Source organism: Lemur catta, chromosome 14, assembly GCF_020740605.2.
Source record: "Lemur catta isolate mLemCat1 chromosome 14, mLemCat1.pri, whole genome shotgun sequence".
NCBI lineage: Eukaryota > Metazoa > Chordata > Mammalia > Primates > Lemuridae > Lemur > Lemur catta.
In genome coordinates, this window is record NC_059141.1 from 27,148,903 (window position 1) to 27,168,120 (window position 19,218).

General features: G+C 39.2%; 1 protein-coding gene across 1 annotated transcript in view; it reads right to left on the reverse strand.

Moving 5' to 3' along the window:
- Positions 1-19,218, reverse strand: part of ENTPD1 (ectonucleoside triphosphate diphosphohydrolase 1) — an 89,883-nt gene that overhangs the window by 32,229 nt on the left and 38,436 nt on the right. The window contains exon 2 of the mRNA XM_045567857.1: positions 13,745-13,872. Within this exon, the coding sequence (XP_045423813.1) occupies positions 13,745-13,872 (128 nt within the window). The remainder of the gene's footprint in view (positions 1-13,744; positions 13,873-19,218) is intronic.

Here is a 19,218-nt window from a genome sequence, read left to right on the forward strand (position 1 = left end):
GAAAGAAAAGGGCCTGTGTACTGGCTTTGGGCACAGCAAGGAAGCAAGCTGGACAGACTCCACTGCAGCTAGGCCTGCAGTGAATGGAATTCAAAAAAATGGCTTAGGTGGTGACCATTGTGGGCAGAAAGGGATGCTGAGTGAGGTCTGGGGCCTTTGGACCTGGGGGAAGCCTCCCTAGATGGAGAAAGAGGCTCAGGGGTTGCAGAGTAGAAAGTTCTGTTGTCCCTAGCAGAGCCCATGAATTCTTCCTGCCAGAAAATGTTCCAGCCACAGCAACATATGATAATAGCTGGCGAGGCAGCAGCAACAAGCAGCCTTTATCTGGAATCAGGATGTTCTATTCTGTCTAACTTTGTTAACATGAAAGTCACTCTTCTAGTAGAGCCAAGGAACCAGCCTTGCTTCTGTCAGCTTGTTTCTCTAAGGCCTTACACAGTGAGGTAGTTGAAAAACAAAAGCTTTTACTATTAATACATTTCATGTGGCCAATGTTTGAGAAAGGGGTAGAGTATATTTTAACACAGGAATTGAAGACATTTCACTTTATGTATACAGTACACTAGAATGCTAACCTGTTGAACTGTGCCAAATGTTTTGCCTTCTAAAACGGTTTGCAGAATAAAAAACGGGCATTGCTTGCAGCTTGAGAGAGAGAGAAAGCTTGATTGTCTGCAAGTTCTCGGTTTGAGCACTTTAGGAGTTTGCCTTTCTTTGTTCCAATGTTCATCAGAGCCCAGGTCGCCACCACTTTCTGTCCTCTTTCCACCGCAGCAGCATTTTCCAATGCATGTTCCAGAGAGCACAAGGCCTGCAAAGGTCTTGGCAAATTAAGCTTCCCAGAAGTTTGGGGAATGCTTGTGCATATGGGCTTACAAACATTAGCTAGTGAATGCCTCAGAGAAGTCTGACAGTGGAGAAACCCAGTGTTTCTCTGTAGCTCATATTTAAAACATTTCCAAAAGCCCTTATGAGTATGTCTCTCACATTAAAGAAAAAAATCCAACATATGGGTGTTAAGGAAGAAATCTGACACTCCCTTAATATCATTACTTCAATCTTATTTTCTACTTTAAGAGTACTAAAAGTTTATTAAATATCACCTTGAAAAAGAAGGAAAAAAGAGACATTTAAGATTCCACCAACTAGATATCAGTTATTTTTATTTCATTCTGTTCTTTTAAAAATGCATAGTATTTTTATATAGTAGTAATCTTACTGTGCATGCAATTTTGTCCTAAGCTAGCTTTTTATCATGCACATGGTTTTAGTGATCATAACTGATCTTCATGAGCTAGGCTGCATGAACAGAAGCAGTGGTCTGGAAAGAGGGAGAGCAGAAATGACCTTGCTTGGTTCACAGAAACACCATTGCACAGGCCCTGGTGAAGACCTGTAAATGTAGGCAGTAACAGACCCTGAGCTCATTAAGCCTGGAGGCAATGTAGAGGTGTGGCAGAACCCTCCTTAGGATGGAAATAATTCTACCTGCACAAGTGTCATAGTTTTGGGCTTCTGGGTAAGTAACCTTAGATGCAGAAATAGAAAACTAGAGTTATCGGATGGCTTGCTTCCTGGTTCTGCAGAAGTAGGACGTTTAACCCTCCCCTCTGAGTCTCATCATTCAGAAAATACATGCCATGGAACTAGCTTACCTGCAGTTACCCGCAGGCTATATGGATTCTGTTCTGGGGCCTGTGCCCAGAAAGCCCTTCACTTGACATCCCAGCCTTCCTAACCTCCTTGGATTAAATCCTGCTCCCCTGATCAGAATGCCTGTGTGTGTCCTCTAAAGACAGCACTGACCACATAGTATAATTACATATTTTGTGGGTATTTGATTAATGTCTGTCTTTCCTATTAGATTGTAAGCTACCTGAGGGCAGGTCTACTTTCCTTACCATGTATATCCAGTATTCACTATGGTATATCCTACTATATATTAGGCACAGAGAAGGGTTCACCATCTTCTGTATTTCTGCCATGTGAGGAACAATGTTCCTCCCCACCAGAGGATACAGAATTCAAGGCAACATCTTGGAAGCAGAGGCCAGGCTATTACCAGACACTAGACGCTACAACTTTGATCTTGGACTTTCCAACCTTCAGAACTGTGAGAAAATTAATTTCTGTTCTTTATGAATCACCCAGTCTGTGGTATTCTGTTTCAGCAGCACAAAAATAGACTGAGACACCAGGTAACACAGGCAACAGTGTCATCATTAACCTCTGGTGGTCCCTTCAGATATACTGGTTCTTCAAAAACTTTCTTAAAAGTTCCTGCAGCTTTAATGGTAACTTCAACAGCCTCATCAGTCTGTCTCAGTGAATTTGGATTTATAAACAAAGCTTATCCCTTTGAATGTAACTCTAGTAATCTATAAACAAATCAGGTTAGCTACAGAGATGCTAGCAGGACCTATAAATATTTAGAAACCATTTTCTTCCTTTCCTTTTTTTAAATTAGAGTTACTAGATCTTTAATACAAACCAGTTTTCTTAATAGTGTTAATATATATTAATACATAACATAAAATTTACCATTTTAATCATTTTTAAGTATACAGTTTTGTGGTATTAAGGATATTCACACTGTTGTGCAACCATCACAACCACCCATCTCCAGACGTTGTTTTTAAAACCAATGTTAAAATCCAGTAGAGTAAAAATAATACAAATATTTTCCAAGAGTATTTGAGGTTGGAAATCAGAGCAAATCCATCCAAATTCTCTATTAAAAGATAAAATCACAAATGCTTATTATCTAAGAACAGTATTTTAGTTCATTTTGAAAAAGCAGATGCATAGAGAAAGGCAGTAGTTGAAAATCCTGCAGGGTGCTGGTCCAGTGACCATAACACACTAACAATTAAGGGCCTTCCATAGAACACATCTTCATTGACCAGTGTTGACAGGGGGTCTCCACTGAAAGTTTCTGATATGTTGGGCACTTTGACAAGTCACTTGTATCATTCCACTTAATCCTCACAATCATCTTCCAAGTAGGTACTATTAATATCTCCATTTTACATATGAGGAAACTGAGGCATAGAGGGAAGAATTCATTTGCCCAGAGTCTCAGATAGAAAGTAGCAGATGCGGGATTGAAATCAAAGCAGTCTGCTCCCTCAGCCTACATTCCATAGAAGTGGCAGCTTTTAATGAAGGCATGTGGTTTGGTATTGGGTCAGTCTAATTCCTGTGTGAGAGCCTCAGTGTGTGCCAAAACATGGAATGTTTGTGCTAAAAGGAATATCTGATAACTCACTAACTGCCAGTGTTCAGTGATGAGCAGGCAATTAAGGAAGTGGTGAACAAAGCAGACCTCAAAGCTACCTCCACACCTAGGTCCACCAGGATGAAGGCACTTGCCTAGGGGAGACTTAGGTACAGCTAATGACTCTTCCATTCATTAAGGTCTGTGTTTAAGTGATCATTGTGTCCCTACTATTAATATCTACAGACAGTGATACACAGAGTCCAGTGACATGAGAATGTCCCAGGATGCCTTGTTACACATGCAGATTCCCAGGCCCTGCACTCTGGAGGTTCAGACTGGGAAGGCTCTGGGGCTAAGAGTGGGGAACCAGGATCTCTAGAGGATCCTCAAGCAGGATTCTCCCTCCCACACTGACATCATCTGCTATCAGGCTAGTCCTGTGACCTTCACATCCAAGGAGAGAGTAGTTTTATCGGTTCAAGATGCTCTGTCTATTCACTGAATCAGCAAATTTCTATGGAGCAACTACCCAAGAAAGATGCTGTGCTGGTTGTAACTTTAACATTTATTTTGTGATTATGTGATTAATGATTATCTCCGTACTAGACCATATGTCCAAAGAGAGTAAGAACTTTGCCAGTCTTGCTCACTGCTATATCCCCAAGACCTAAAATAGAGTAGATGTTCAATGACAATTTGTTAAATGAATGAATTCATTCATTGAGTGAATGAATAAATACAACATATGCAAAGACAAATGAAACCCAGTCCCTGTCCTCAATATGCCTTACAACCTAGTAGGTAGCTGGGCAAGTAAATGCATCAGTACAATAAAGAGTTATTGCTGTGCTGTGCCAGATGTGGCCCAGGCATGAGGCCACCACCTCCCCAGCAAGGCTGAACCCAAACTGGGTCAGGCAGGAAGATGACTAGACTGGACTAGCAGCGCTTGTGGCTGACCTGAGCTGAGCTAGATGAGGGAAAGTCAGATGGCGAGAAACAGGAATAAAATAAAATAACTGTCAATTTGTCACTATGGCAGACTAGCTGTCAAGAGGATAATACATGAGCTATCAATCATTAAGTGTCCACAGTAGGCCAGGCCTCCTGCTTGGCACCTCACATTTGCATATACTTTATACCATTTAATTCTCACAGCAATCCTACAAGATGAGAATTATTAGCTCCATCTCACAAAGTGGAGAAACAGGCTCAGAGAGTTAAGTCCTGTGATCCTAAGAGCAGAGCTGGGGTTCAAACTCAAGGCAGTGTGAGTCTATGGCCCATGTTGTACTGTGCCCTGGGCAGGCAGAATAATTATTCCTGCAAGAAGACTGGGATGATGAATCAGAGGGAGCGGTTAGAAGGACAGCTGAAGTTGCAGCGCGAAAGGCTTGTGGCTACCACGAGTCTTAGGACTTTTTTTCTGCTTCTGTGAAGAATGTCATTGGTATTTTGATAGGGATTGCATTGAATCTGTAAATTGCTTTAGGTAGTATTGTCATTTTAATGACATTATTGATAATTCTTCCAATTCATGAGCATGGATTGAATATATACTGAATAAAAGTGGTAGAAGTGGACACACTTGTCTTATTCCAGATCTTAGAGGAAAGGCATTCAGTTTTTCTCTGTTCAGTATAATGTTGGCTGTGGGTTTGTCTTACATGGGCCTTATTATTTTGAAGTATGTTCCTTCTACACCCAGTTTGATGAGGGCTGTTACCATAAATGGATGTTGAATTTTATTAAATGCTTTCTTAGCATCTATTGAAATAATCATATGGTTTTTGTTCTTGGTTCTGTTGATGATATATCACATTTACTGATTTGCTTATGTTGAACCACTCTTTTATCCCTGGGACAAATACTGCTTCATCATGGTGAATGATCTTTTTCAGTCTAACGCTCTCCCAACTGAGCTATTTCGGCTTCAAGTGAATGATCTGTTTAGTGTGTCATTGAATTCATTTTGCTAGTATTTTGTTAAGGATTTTTATATCTATGTTCATCACTGATGGTGGCTTATACTTTCCTTTTTTCATTATGTCCTTGGTCTGGTTTTGGTATCAGAGTAATGTTGGCCTTATAGAATGAGTTTGGAAATACTCCTTCCTCTTTAATGTTTTTGAAGAGTTTGAGTAGACTTGGTATTAGTTCTTTAAATGTTTAGTAGAATTTAGCAGTGAAGGCATCAGGTCCCAGGCTTTTCTTTGATGGGAGACTTTTTATTATGTCTTTGATCTTATTACTCTTTATTGGTTTATTGAGGTTTTCTATTTCTTCATGGTTCAATTTTGGTAGGTTGTATGTGTCCAGAAATTTATCCATTTCTTCTAGGCTTTCCAATTTGTTGGTATTTAGTTGTTCATAATAGTCTCTAATGATTCTTTGTGTTTCTGAGGACTCAGTTGCTCTGTTTTCATCTCTGATGATATTTATTTGAGTCTTTGTTCCTTTTTTCTTACCCTAGGCAAAGATTTGTTGATTTTTGTTTACCTTTTCCAAAAAACAACTTTTAACTTCATCTTTTATATTGTTTTTTCTAGTCTCAATTTAATTTATTTCTACTGTGACCTTTATTATTGCTTTCCTTCTACTTTTGGGTTTGATTTGTTCTTGCTTTTCTAGTTGCTTAGGGTATATCATTAGGTTGTTTATTTGAAGTCTTTCTACTTTTTTGACATAAGGGTTTATTGCTATAAACTTCCCTCTTAGTACTGCTTCTTACGTATCCCATAGATTTTGTTATGTTTTATTTCTGTTTTCATTTGTTCTGAGAAATTTTTAAATTTCCTTCTTAATTTCTTCTTTGATTCATTGGTCATTGAGAAGCATGTTGTTTAATTTCTATGTGTTTGTGAAGTTTCCAAGGATTCTCTCGTCATCAATTTCCAGTTTTATTCCATTGTGGTCAGAAAAGACACCTGATGTAATTTCTACTTTTCTGAATTTGTTCAGACTTGTTTTGTGGCCTAAGATATGATCTATTCTGGAGAATGTTCCATGTGCTGATGAAAAGAATGTGTATTCTGCAGCAGTTGACTGAAATGTTCTGTAAATGTCAGTTAGGCCTATTAAGTCTAGCATGTAGTTTAACTCCAATGTTTCCCTATTGATTTCCTGTCTGGATGATCTATTACTGACAGTGAGGTGTTAAAGTCCCCTACTATTATTGTATTGCAGTCTGTGTCTCCCTTTACATCTATTAATGTTTGCTTTCTATACTTGGGAGCTCTGGTGTTTCATGCCTAGGTATTACTTAACTGACCCCTTTATCATTAAATAGTGATCTTCATTGTCTCTTTTTACTGTCTTTTATTTGTAGTCTATTTTATCTGATGTAAGTATAGCTATTCCTGCCCTTTTTCGGCTTCTAGTTGCATGAAATATCTTTTTCCACCCTTTTCAATTTCAGTCTATGTGTATCTTTATAGATGGCAGTGTATAGTAGGGCCTTGTTTCTTCATCTATCTAGCCACTGAATGCCTTTTTATTGGACAATTGAGTCAATTTACATTCAGTGTTATTATTGCTAAGTAAGGACTTAACTACTGCCATTTTGTTACTTGTTTTCTGGTTGTTTTGTAACTTCTCTCTTCCTTTCTTCCTGTCTTCCTTTGTGGTTAAGTGATTTTCTCTGGCTGTATGTCTTAATTTATTGCTTTTTATTTTTAGTGAATCTATTACAGGTTTTTGCATTGTGGTTATGATGAGGTGTACAAAATATCTTAACATAACAAGTTATTTTAAGCAGATGACAACTTATCTTAGATCAGAAACAAAATAATAGAACCAAAGAAAAAAATTTTTTTAAATTCTTACATTTTAACTTCACTCCTTCTCCATATTTTTACTTTTAGTTCTTTCAATTTATAAATTTTTACATTACCTATCTCTTAACAGGTTGCTGTAGCTGTTTTTCAATAGATTTGTCTTTTGGGCTTTATACTAGAGGAAAGAATAGATTGTACACCACAATTACAGTATTAGAGTATTCTGGGGTTTCTATGTACTTAATTTTACCAGTGGGTTTTATACCTTCAAATGTTTTAATTGTTTGTATGTTTGATTGTTTTTTGCACATTAGTGTTTTTTTTTTTTTTTCTTTCAGATTGAAAAACTCCCTTTGACATTTCTTGTAAGACAGGTCTGGTGGTGGTGAATTCTCTCCGCTTTTTTTAGTCTGGGAAAGACTCTATCTCTCCTTCATATTTGAAGAATAACTTTGCTAAATACAGTATTTGGGGATGGCAAATTTTTTCTTTCATCATTTCAAAATGTCATTCCACACTCTCCTGGCCTGTATAGTTTCCATGAGGAGTTCCTTTATATGCTATTTGCTTCTTTTCTCCTGATGCTTTTAGGATTCTTTCTTTATTCTTGACCTTTGAAAGCTTTATTATTATATGCCTTAGGGTAGTCTTATTTGGATCAAATCTGTTTCATTTTCAATGACCTTCCTGTACCTAGATATTTATATCTTTCTCAAGTTTTGAAAAGTTTTCTGTTATTATTTCTTTGAATAAGCTTTGCTCTTGCTCAACTCCCTTTTGAACACCAACAATTCTTGAATTTGGTCTTTTGAGGTAATTTTCTATATCTTGTAGGCAATCTTCGTTGCTTTTCATTCTTTTTTCTTTGTTCTCTTCTCACTGTGTATTTTTATATAACCTGTCTTTGAACTCACTGATACTTTCATCTGCTTGATCCATTCTGCTGCTGAGAGCCTTTAATGAATTTTTCAGTTCAGGAAATGTATTTCTCAGTTCCAAGATTTCTATTTTTTTTAATTATTTCAATTTCTTTGTTAAATTTCTCTGATAAATTTCTGAATTGTTTTTCTGTGCTATCTTGGAGATCCCTGAGTTTCCTTAAAATTACTATGTTGAATTCTTGGTCAGAGAGCTCACACGTCACCATCTAGATATGGTCAGTTACTGGCTCCTTAATTTGTTTATTTGGGGAGATCACGGTTCCCTGTTTGCTGTTGTTTCTTACAGAAGTATGTATATTTCTTTGCATTGAAGGATTAGTTATTTATTCCAGTCTTCTCTGTCTGGCTTGTTTTGGTTTTGATTGTATATATTTGCTTAGAAGTTTTTTAGTGCTAGGCCACTGCCTCCTTTTTGGCTCTAAGTATCACCTTCAGCCCAGGTCTTGGCTCTAGTAAATGATCAGAAATCTGCCCTTCTCAAATGGGGGAGGTCACAAAGGGGATATCCTGGCAATGTGGGAAGGCTGGTGAGGGGTCCATGCCCAGGGGATCTGTGAGATGAACCTCCTATAGCATGATGCTGCTGACCAGCCCCTCTAATTTGGCATCTCCTCTGGTAGAGTTACAGAGCGGAGTTTCTCAGCCTGGAGATAGTAATCTCACTTTCTCCCTTTGTCTCTGACTGTTATCAGGGATATTTCTCCCTTAAGGTACTCACAATACTTCCTATGGGTTAAGGCAGGGATAGGTCTCCTGCCAGGGAATCCAAGATGGTGGGGATGCTAGTTGTACACCTCTAGCTCACTTTTTCCAGTGTAGAAACAGTGAGTGGGGGGAATTTTCCATGCTCTTGGTGCCAAGCAAAATGGGGGAGGAGTGTCTCAGATGTAGAAGTCTGATTCTTTTATCATTTACTTGGGTTTTTTCACTTCCTTGTCACCCCAGGAACTGGTTTATCTGGCATATTTATAGTGATAATCTTGGTGCTATATATTTGTTTTTGGTTTTCTGTTGGGAGGAGTGAAGCCAGCTTGCTTCTGTGCTGCCATTTTGGAAGCAGAACCCAGACATCAAGCTCCCCAGGTGCTTTTAATATGAAACCAAGCTTGAGCACCACTGAAGTTCAATGGTGCCCACTTTTGAGCCAGGTATACTAAGCTCAGACTTGGACCTCCTCTCCCACAATTCCTTCCTTCCATCATTCTAGCCATACTGATGGCTGTTGATTCCCTAGGCATTGCTTGCACTTTCAAGCTGCCACTCTTCAATACACAATATGACCTCTGTCTGGAATGTGTCCTACCACACCTTTTGGAAAACTCTCTACCATTTATCTTAGTTCATTTTCTGTTGCAATAACTGAATACCTGAGACTAGATAATTTATTTTTTTTTAAAAAGAAATTTATTCTTACAGTTCTGGCAGCTGGGAAGTCCAAGGTCAAGGGCTCACATCTGGTGAGGGCCTTCTTTCTAGTGGAGACTCTATGCAGAGTCCTGAGGTGGCACAGTGCATCACAAGGCAAAGGGGGCAGGCTGAGAGCCAAACTGGCCTTTATATTAACAGACCTACTCTCATGATAACTAGCCCACACCTGTGATAACCCATTAATCCATAAATGGATTTGTAACAGAGGGAATGGCCTACAAAAATGGCAAAACATGTTTTCTCTCTTTAAAACTTCCCCCACTCTTTTTGGGAACTGAGGCCTGCATCCCTGACTTGGGGGCAGGTGGTCAGAGGGGCAGGGGAATATCTTTTGTTCCTTGTGTTACAGAAAATAGCTCAGCTGAACTGCTGGCTTCAGCCCAGGCCTGGTGCCTGGCCAGCAGAGGCCTGGGTAGGCCTCCCAGGTGAGCGGTGGTCACAGGCTTTGTCTTAGGCAGAGATGAGACTATTAGAGTCATTAAGGACAATAGCCTAGAACTGAAGGCCCTCCCTTTAAAAGCTCTGTATTTCTGCTTATGTTCAGGAATTTGGATTTTGATATGATAGTCTGCCACTTTTCCTCCTTTGTCAGCAAAGTAATAAATTTCTCTTTCCTTCTCCTCAAACCACTTGTTCTCATTCTTCTGATGTGGCCTCCAGAACAAGTGCTGAGCTTTTGGTAACAGATTAATCCATTTATGAGGACAGAGCCCTCATGAACCAATCATCTCTTGAAGGTCCCACCTATTAATATTGTTACATTGGGGATTAAGTTTCAACATGAGTTGTGGAGGGGACAAACATTTAAACCATAGCACTGTCCTTTAAGACTCAGCTCCAAGGCCACCTCCTCAGTGAAGTCTTCCTGTGATCAGACGCAATTGGTGGCTTCATTCTCTGAGCTTCCACAGCACTGTCTACCTATCTCTGTATTAATATATCTCTATTGTATTGAAATTATTTGTACAAACAACCTCATCCCATAAAAAGCAATAGGTGCAATGATACTTCAGATACCTCTGTGGCCACTTCACATCTTCTTCGCCAACTTTTTACTCCAGCCCCAGCTGTATCTCCTTATCTCTTTATTTCTACCCAGAGGCTTCTCTCCTGCTGCCTAGTAGGTCATCTGTGGGATCCACATAGGCCCTCTGACACATGGACACATGTGCAAACCTGGAAGTGCTAGGGTTTTAACACCCAATGGGAGTAACCCTTGACCAACAGGAAATGAGAACCAGGGGATAAGTCCCCAGGGCAGAAAATTCTGAAGTTCATTCTCCACAGCTCTTCAGAGGGTCCCTGGCAGGATCAAGTCTCAGTTTCCAATGTAGTGATTTGCTCCCAACTTGGGGTTGCTTTCCTTCCTTCTGTTTCCTTGGGAATGCTTCACAAAATTTCACTGCATGCAATTCTTGTTATTAGGGTGTGTTGTTTGGAAAAACTCACTAAGACAAATGGAAAGAATTTAATCATTGCGTCAGAAAACTGGGTTCTAGTTTTAGTTCCACCTCCACTTTGGGCAACAGAACCTCTAAGACTCTGATTTTGTTATCTATAAAACAGGAATAACCTTCCATTCCTCATAGCACTCAGGGGGGAAAAATGGAAATGTGTGTGGAAATTATTTATAATTTCAAAGCACTATATTAAGTAATGTTATCATTATGCTCTAGGAGGCATTAGTTCACTATTCACCCTTTAAATGACAGAGCTCCTCAGGACTCAATCCTTGACCCTCTTCTCACTGTATCACCCCATCCTAAATGACTTCATCCATTTCTAAGGCTTTAGTACATCAATGCCATCAGAGACAAGACCTGTGCTTTCATTTTTGGAAGCAAATACATTTATTCCAACAGACTACTCAAAACAGTTTGGTAGCCTTATGATATTTGGAATGATCTTGGTACTAGTTTATAACTATGCAAGAAAAAAAATTATCGTATTTTGTGCCTTATTCTAGATTTTATAAAATGTTTTATCATACACCTTATTCATTACACTTAGTTTTGAATGATTTCAGAGTTATCAAAGAGTATGCTCTAAAGCAGCAATGCCCAATAGAACTTTCTGCAGCAAAGGAAATGCTCTATGTCTACATTGTCCAATAGAGTAGATATCAGCCACATGGGGGTATTGAGCACTTGAAATATGGCTAGTGCAACTGAGGGACAGAATTTTTAATTTTATTTAATTATAATTAACCTAAATTTAAAGAGTAGCATTTGGCTAGTGGCTGTCAAATGGACAGCACAGCTTAAAGCCATCACCAGATGACAAGTTCCTAAAATATTCTGCCCCCAGTATGTGCTAGGAATCTTATTAAAATTAGTATATAACTTCAACAAATGGCAGTTTGCATATATAAAATTATCTTTGTGTAAAATAAATCAATAGTATCATAAAGTTCCACTTCAGAAGCCAGTGACTGTTCTTGAAATACTCATACTTTTCATTTAAAGAATGCCAAAGACTGGCTGGGCACAGTGGCTCACACCTGTAATCTTAGCACTCTGGGAGGCTGAGGCAGGAGGATCGCTTGAGGTCAGGAGTTTGAGACCAGCCTGAGCAAGAGCGAGACTCCATCTCTGCTAAAAATAGAAAAAAAAAAGCTGGGCATGGTAGTGTGTGGCTACTCAGGAGGCCAAAGCAAGAAGATCTCTTGAGCCCAGGAGTTTGAGGTTGCAATGAGCTATGATGATGCCACTGCACTCTAGCTGTGGCAACAGAGCAAGACTCTGTCTCAAAAATAAAAAATAAAAAAGGAATGCCAAAGACCTTGCTCCATTGTGCCAGGCCAATATAACAACACAGAAGCACAACAGACTTGAAGAAGACCACTGTGAATGAGGGAAGGTCATCCGTGACCACAAGAATTCACTGGGAACACAGAGCTCAAGTGTATCATGGATTTGGCCTCCTAGGCAGTCGCCCTCTCCAATGATGCAATACTGAACATGTAAAAAGGTCAAATCAAGAAGGAAATCATGTATTTTTGGAGCCAGTAAACAAATAGCAGAATCAAGATATCAACTGTGAGTGAAGTTTTGCCAAAAGAACAAACGTTACTCAACATTAAAAGGCAAGAGACCATTGACAATAAGATAGCATCAGCATCTGCTCTGACAAAGGGGCTGTTGTACACAGCCCCGCTGAGTTGAACTTGACAAAAGGATACTACCCACGCCTCCACTACACAGTAAATGATTTGGGTGGATGGCAAAAGCTTCAGAGGCCTGGCATTTGCATGCATCTTTCCAGGCTCACAGCTCACCATCTTCAAATACAAGAGAATGTATTTCTATACATATATTCCAGGACCTCTGTGGTCAAGTTAACCTCTGGATCTGTCTTTGCCCACGTGTACATATGTGCTCATTAGCATATTGGTATCATCTGGGCCCTTGTAGATTCGTTTACTGTAATTTCAGTGAAAGTTTAAAATGGTATATATTTTTTTTAACACCCACTCCCACAAGGCCTTTTGGCACAGCCCCCCCTCACAACCTGAGCACCCCCAAAATGGTATATTTATAATATAAATTTATATTTACTACATGCTTTTTAATTAACAGTTTAGATAAAATAATAACCATATTACAAGATACTTGTGAGCTACTCATGTCTGAAATTTTACTTTGATGAATTGGAAAGAAAGCAGAAATATATCACAGAAAGGTAATGATCTTGATGATATTTAATGATATTGATTAGTTTTTCAAATGTAAAAACTTCACAAGAAATCTGCCCATCCATGAATTCATTTTAAATGACTATACTTGACACATGTATATGTTCTCTGGTTCTTTTTTATAGATTTTGTTGCTTTTTTAATATTTTAGGAGATAAGAAACATGTCTTCTCTACAATCTTTGACTTCTAAAGTGCTTTGTACAGAGCTGTCTGATAAATTTTATTATTTTGATGATAGTGATAATATTGGAGTAAAAAGAACAAAGAGTGCAATGTTTCACCCATGGTGAAACAATGAATAAGAAGTACACATAGCAGTAGAACATAGAATATTGACATAGTATAACACAGATCTAGATGAGGTAAATAAAGCATTCATCTCTGTTAGAGTATCAACATATACTCTAATTTAATGAGTTTGCTGAATAATCATAAAGGCAATTATTTTCCTACCACTAATTGATTCAAGGCATTCCCTCTTGCAGAATGAGCATCCTTTTCCATTTTACTTCCCTAATCCAATGGATATTGACTTGTTCCCAGGCTGCTAGAACCTGGACTCCACCTGTATGTTGTGGTTTACCTCCACCCTCCTTCTCCTGCCCCACTCAGACCCTTTCTTAGACTTAGACACACACACACACACACACACACACACACACACACACAAGTATTTGACTTACCTTAACATTTTCTGGCAATGGTTTATTCTGGGTCAGCCCCACAGCAAGCAAAGATATCACAGACATGATAAAGAAGAAGCCAAGGATGGCCAAGATATTTCGGGAACAAAATCTCTTCCCCTCAGAACCTAAAACCAAAAGCAGAAGAGAAAATATCAACAAGACATCAACAAACACTAATTTTCCTCACCTTTCTGTCTGGTCTTGTAAAGGGTATCTGAAAACGAAGAGATAAATGCCAACCTTTATTAATGATGCGCTTGTGAAATAATTGGGAAATAATTCAAGAACAAAAGGATTTGTCTGTATTGTGACAAGGCCAAGGCTGAGTTAGTGCCTATGGCAAGGAAAATGGACAAAACTAGGTCAGTGATCAGATATGGAATGAGGAGATGGAAGAGTCCCAAATCGGCAGTTTATTTAATAGGTCATATAGATCTTCCAAGGGACAAGTAACAAATAACAAAAAACAAAGATAACCATCCTCATTTTTAAAATCCACCACAAAATGTTTAAGATGTTAAAAAGTATTAAGAATATATCATCAAACATCAAATCCTACCACACCATGAAATTTCCTGGCTTGACATACCCCTTGCATTTCAATCATCCTTATATAGTAAGCAACTAGTAATAGCCTAGAGGCTGAAGAGTTTTGAACATTTCAGATCATTATTCACATTATCTTACTTATCCTGTCCTTAGTCTTACTCTGTCATGGGACATAAAAAAGCTCCAATAGCAGAATTATATAAAAGGCAAAAGTTGCTTTGATCATATGTAAACAGAATATATAGAGGAGGTAAGCAGGAAACAAAATTATTGCACCATCCCCTCCACTCTGACAACTCAATGTCTTCTTCCTCTCTCAACTCTCCAAACTATTCCCAAACTTTTTACTTAGGCTTTGTGGAGGAAGGATACGATAAAGTAACAAACAAGCATATGGAAATGAGATGGTTTTCCAGAATAATTCGCACTTCTCTAATGACACTGGGGGTGGGGGGATCAAAGCAGCTGAAAGAGGAGTCCAAGTCTCTCCCTTCTCTTTCCCTCTTGGTCAGTAGCAGCTTGCTGGGCACTGAAATGGGAGCTCCTCCTCAAGCTCTTGAGCAGAAGCTTAGACAATCTAAAGGACTGTAACTGTATATAGGTCTTCAGTCTGCCTAAACCCCTAGAATCTTGAACCAGTTTTTACCCATCAGACCAAACAGTACAAAACTTACAAGAAAGAGTTTTAGCAATACCATTATCTATTGCACTTCCACCCTTCTTCCTTCCCAAAAGAACCTCCATTTTGTTCAGATGCCTGAATCTCCCCCAAGCTTAGGAGAGAAAAGAAAAGAAGTACATAAATAAGTGATTTCAGGTCATGAATGATAAGTGCCAAGAAGAAATTAAAACCAAAGAAGATGATAGGGTGATTTACAGCAGAATTGGGGATGAAGGGAAGGGTATTAGATTGAGGGTCGAGAAATCATCTCTAGGAAGTTAACATTTGATTGGAAACCCAGATGAGGAGAAAACACCAGCTAGGAGAAGGAGTAAGAACACTCCAGGAAGAAGAAACAGAAACTGCAAAAGCCCTGAGGTGGGAACCAGTTTGATGTGACTATAACTGTTCCTTCCTTTTCCTAATGAGAATATTTACTAACTCTTATTTTCACTGAAGAGTTGGATGTATACTTTTCTACATTTGCCCAACTTTTTCAATGACATTCACACTACTAGAATATATTAAAGCCTCTCATATTATTTCTTATTAAAGATATGATAAGAAAAAGAACTTACACCAGAGAGAAAGTTTAGGAATTTTCCATACAGTATTTTCAAAAGGTTTATTACCAAAAAAAAAAAAAAAAAAAAACTGGCTGTTTTTCATGTAATTAACTAGATTACCCAGACAGCAGTAATTAAAATGCTTTGTCCATAGACTACATGACAGGTAGTTTTCAAAAGCCCTAATCATATGCAGGGAGGGGGACTCGTCTCAGGAAGTGGTGCTAGAGGTGGAGTGTCCAGGTTGACATCTTCAGGATGTGCTCACAAAAAGGGAATCTCTTCAGTAACTGCCCCCTCTACTTGGGCCCCAAGAGTTCTTTCAGATCTCATGATTGCTACAGTCACATTCTATTATGGAAAATGCACACTGACAGTTTTCCCCCTGAAAAGCCCTTCGTTTGCCTCATGGATAACAGAAGTGTGGTTTCTTTAATACAATATGAAATGTTATTTCAAAAAACAATTTTAAGAAACAAGTTTACCAAAAATATACAACAGCAAAGTTTTTTTTTTTTCCGTTTGAATTGGCTCACTATACTGAAGAATTTAAGACTGCCTCTTCCTTCTCATTTTTTTCTTTTCATGTGATAAGTGAGAGGGCTTTTCTGTTTAAAGCGAGAGAGCCAAGCAGTAATTTTAACTCTTCACTTGACAGAGAGACAAACCTGAAGGAAACTCAAGCTTTGAGTAAACACAGACTGATTTCAAGCCAATTAGCTATGTTAGAAGCAAAAAAAAAAAAAAAAAATCTAGCTTTTTGATTCTCATAGAAACAGCCATCATGACGTCTGATTAGAATCCTTTCAAAGTGAAAATCAAAATTGTTTAATTTTGTCCTTAGAATCCTGTCTACAGAGAAATCCCAGCATCTCTACTTCATGATACCAAAAATATATTATCTTAAAACTTTACTGCAATAATAAACACATATGGGGTATTGACAGACATGGTGAATTTCAGGCAAAAACAACAAAGTTTTGCTTTGCAGATCCAGTGCAACTGACTAGATTCAAATTGTTTCCAATTTCTGATGGGTCACATCCTGACTAAGCTTGGCTTGCCATATACTGAACAAAACAGCAAATGTGGATAAGCACTGGAGAGTAAACATTGGAGGAACTCCGTGGTCCTTACTGTGTTTACACAGCCCAGTGACAGAATAATCACTGAAGCTAACTCAGGAGACTGATCGTAATTAGGCTTTGCCATTCCCCTACTGTCAAAGTCTCCACACCATCTCTGCCACCTTCCTTGCTCTCGATCATGGAGTTCTTGGGGACACATATTTAAGTTGTTCTCACACTCAAGAGCCTTAAGATCCTTTCTTAACTGCTTCATCCCAGGCCCTTTAGACTCACCTTCTTTTACAGTGATATCCAACCCCCTGTTCCAGTCATTCCTACTCATATCTGATCTTCAACAGCCCTTTCTGGTGACTCCTACCCTTCCTAATTCTTTTCCTTGTCTAAACCATCCTTCATGTAGTTGCAGCAATCTTCCATAATTGACATTCCTAAGGGTCTTCCTGATTAAGAACCTACAGTAGCTTCCTGCTGCCTGTCAGATGAAAGCTATATTGGTCTACCTAGACCTCCCAGCCCTTCCCACCTCACTACTCTAATAAGCAGATCTGTTTGTGCCCAAGATCAGAATGTCTGACACTATCACCACTAAAATGTAAGCTCCCTGAGTGCTGGGACTTTTTTGTGTGTGTGTCTTGTCCATTGCTATATCCCATGTTGAATGAATGAATGAATTTTGGATTCCCTGAGTTTTTTTCTATGTGAGATTTCCTCTACTTGGAATTCCAATCCCCTCATTCTCCATCAAGTCTTTTTCTTTGTCTTCTTCAAAATCAAGCTCAATAGAAGGCTATGTTCCCCTCCGTATTCATCAAAGCTCAATTATTCCAGTAGTCCTCTCTACATTTGCTACCTCTAGACATTTAATAGTTTGAATCATTTTAGTTTGGGAGTTCTATAGTTGTTGGAGAGGGAGCTGTGCTTTATGATCACTCAGACTAAGGCAAAGCCCTCACTAGGACCTTCAAGGCCTTTTGAGCAAGGCACCCTGTAACTCCTCTGACCATCTCTTACTACTCTCCCCTCATCACTCTTCCTGCCACACTGGCCTCCTGGCCAGGCACTGTCCCGTGCAGGGCCTTTCCATGTGCAGTTCCAGATGCCTTAGGTGCTCTTGCCTCAAAGGTATGCATCCTTTCTCTCTGCTCCCTAGATTGTTATAAAGATCACCTTCTCAGAGAGGCCCTTCCTAATCACCCCATCCTTCCTCTTCATTGTTGAAGTCCCTGGAGAGTGAGCCTGTGGCCTTTTAGGGCAGCACATCCCTGCCTCTTGTGGTGATGAGGTGCTGAGGCTACTCCAGTGACATCAGACCACACAGCCAAGTGGGGACAGAGCCTGGCTCCATCAGAGCAGAGCTTGGGCCAAAACAGGGATAAGCAGATGCATCCAGGAAGAGTAAACACAGTCACATGAGGTGGTCTTCTCAATACCTTCTGGACTTCTTGGTGGTGAGCCACTGGAGAGTCTCTGGTGAAAGAACATCATCAGGAAAGGTCACCGAGCCAAGAGTTACCAGGATCCATCAGCAGAAAGCCAAACTCCACAGACATCTGGGGGATGGTTCAAGGGAGAGCAAAGTCCAGACAATCTTACCTTTGCTTAGTCTCTTTAAGCCTCCATTTCTTCATGTTCAAAATGGGATTCATAATAGTACCTACTTCACAGAGTTGCTATGTAAGTTTCAATGAGCTAACCATACCTAATAGGCTATACTTGCAAGAGATCTTACTGTATTCCAGATTCTACTCTTAGTACTTTAAATATAGCCACTAATTTAACCCTCATGACAATCCTGTGAGGTAGATGTAATATTATCATCTGTATAAAATCTGTATCAGTTTCCTAGGGCTGTCACAAGACATAACCATAAACTTGATGGCTTAAAACAACAGAAACTTATTCTTTCATAGTTCTGGAGGCCAGAAGTCTAAAAGTAAAGGTGTTGGTGAGGCCATGCTCCCTTCAAAGGCGCTGGAAGAGATTCCTTTCTTGCCTTTTCTAGCTTCTGATGGCTCTTGGCATTCCTTGAGTTGCGGCTGCAACACTCCAATTTCTGCCTCTGTCGTCACATGACCTTTTCCCCTGTGTCTCTGTGTGTCAAATTTCCTTCTTTCTCTTACAAGGAACCAGTCATTGGATTTTGTGGCTACCCTAAATCCAGGATGGTTTCATCTCAAGATCCTTAACTTAATTACATCTGCAAAGACCCTACTGTATTTCCAAATAAAGTCACATTCACAGGTACTAATATTAACATTGTCATTGCTATTATCACCTTACAGATGAGTAAACTGAGACACAGATAGGTTAAGTAATTTGCCCAAAGTTACACATACAAATATTGGGCTAGGAATTAAACACAGGAATTCTGGCTCTAGAGTCCAGGCTTTTTTTATTATTAATTTATTTTTTAATTGTCAGCTTTATTAAACCTTGTTTTGTTTACACTACTTTTTGTTTTCAGAATATTACAGGGGTACAAACCCTTTGGTTACATAAATTGCCTTTGCACTACCTGAGTCAGAGCTACAGGCATGCCCATCCCCCAGACAGCATGCACCCCGCACCCATTAGGTGTGAATTTACCCATCCCCTCCTCCCTCCCAA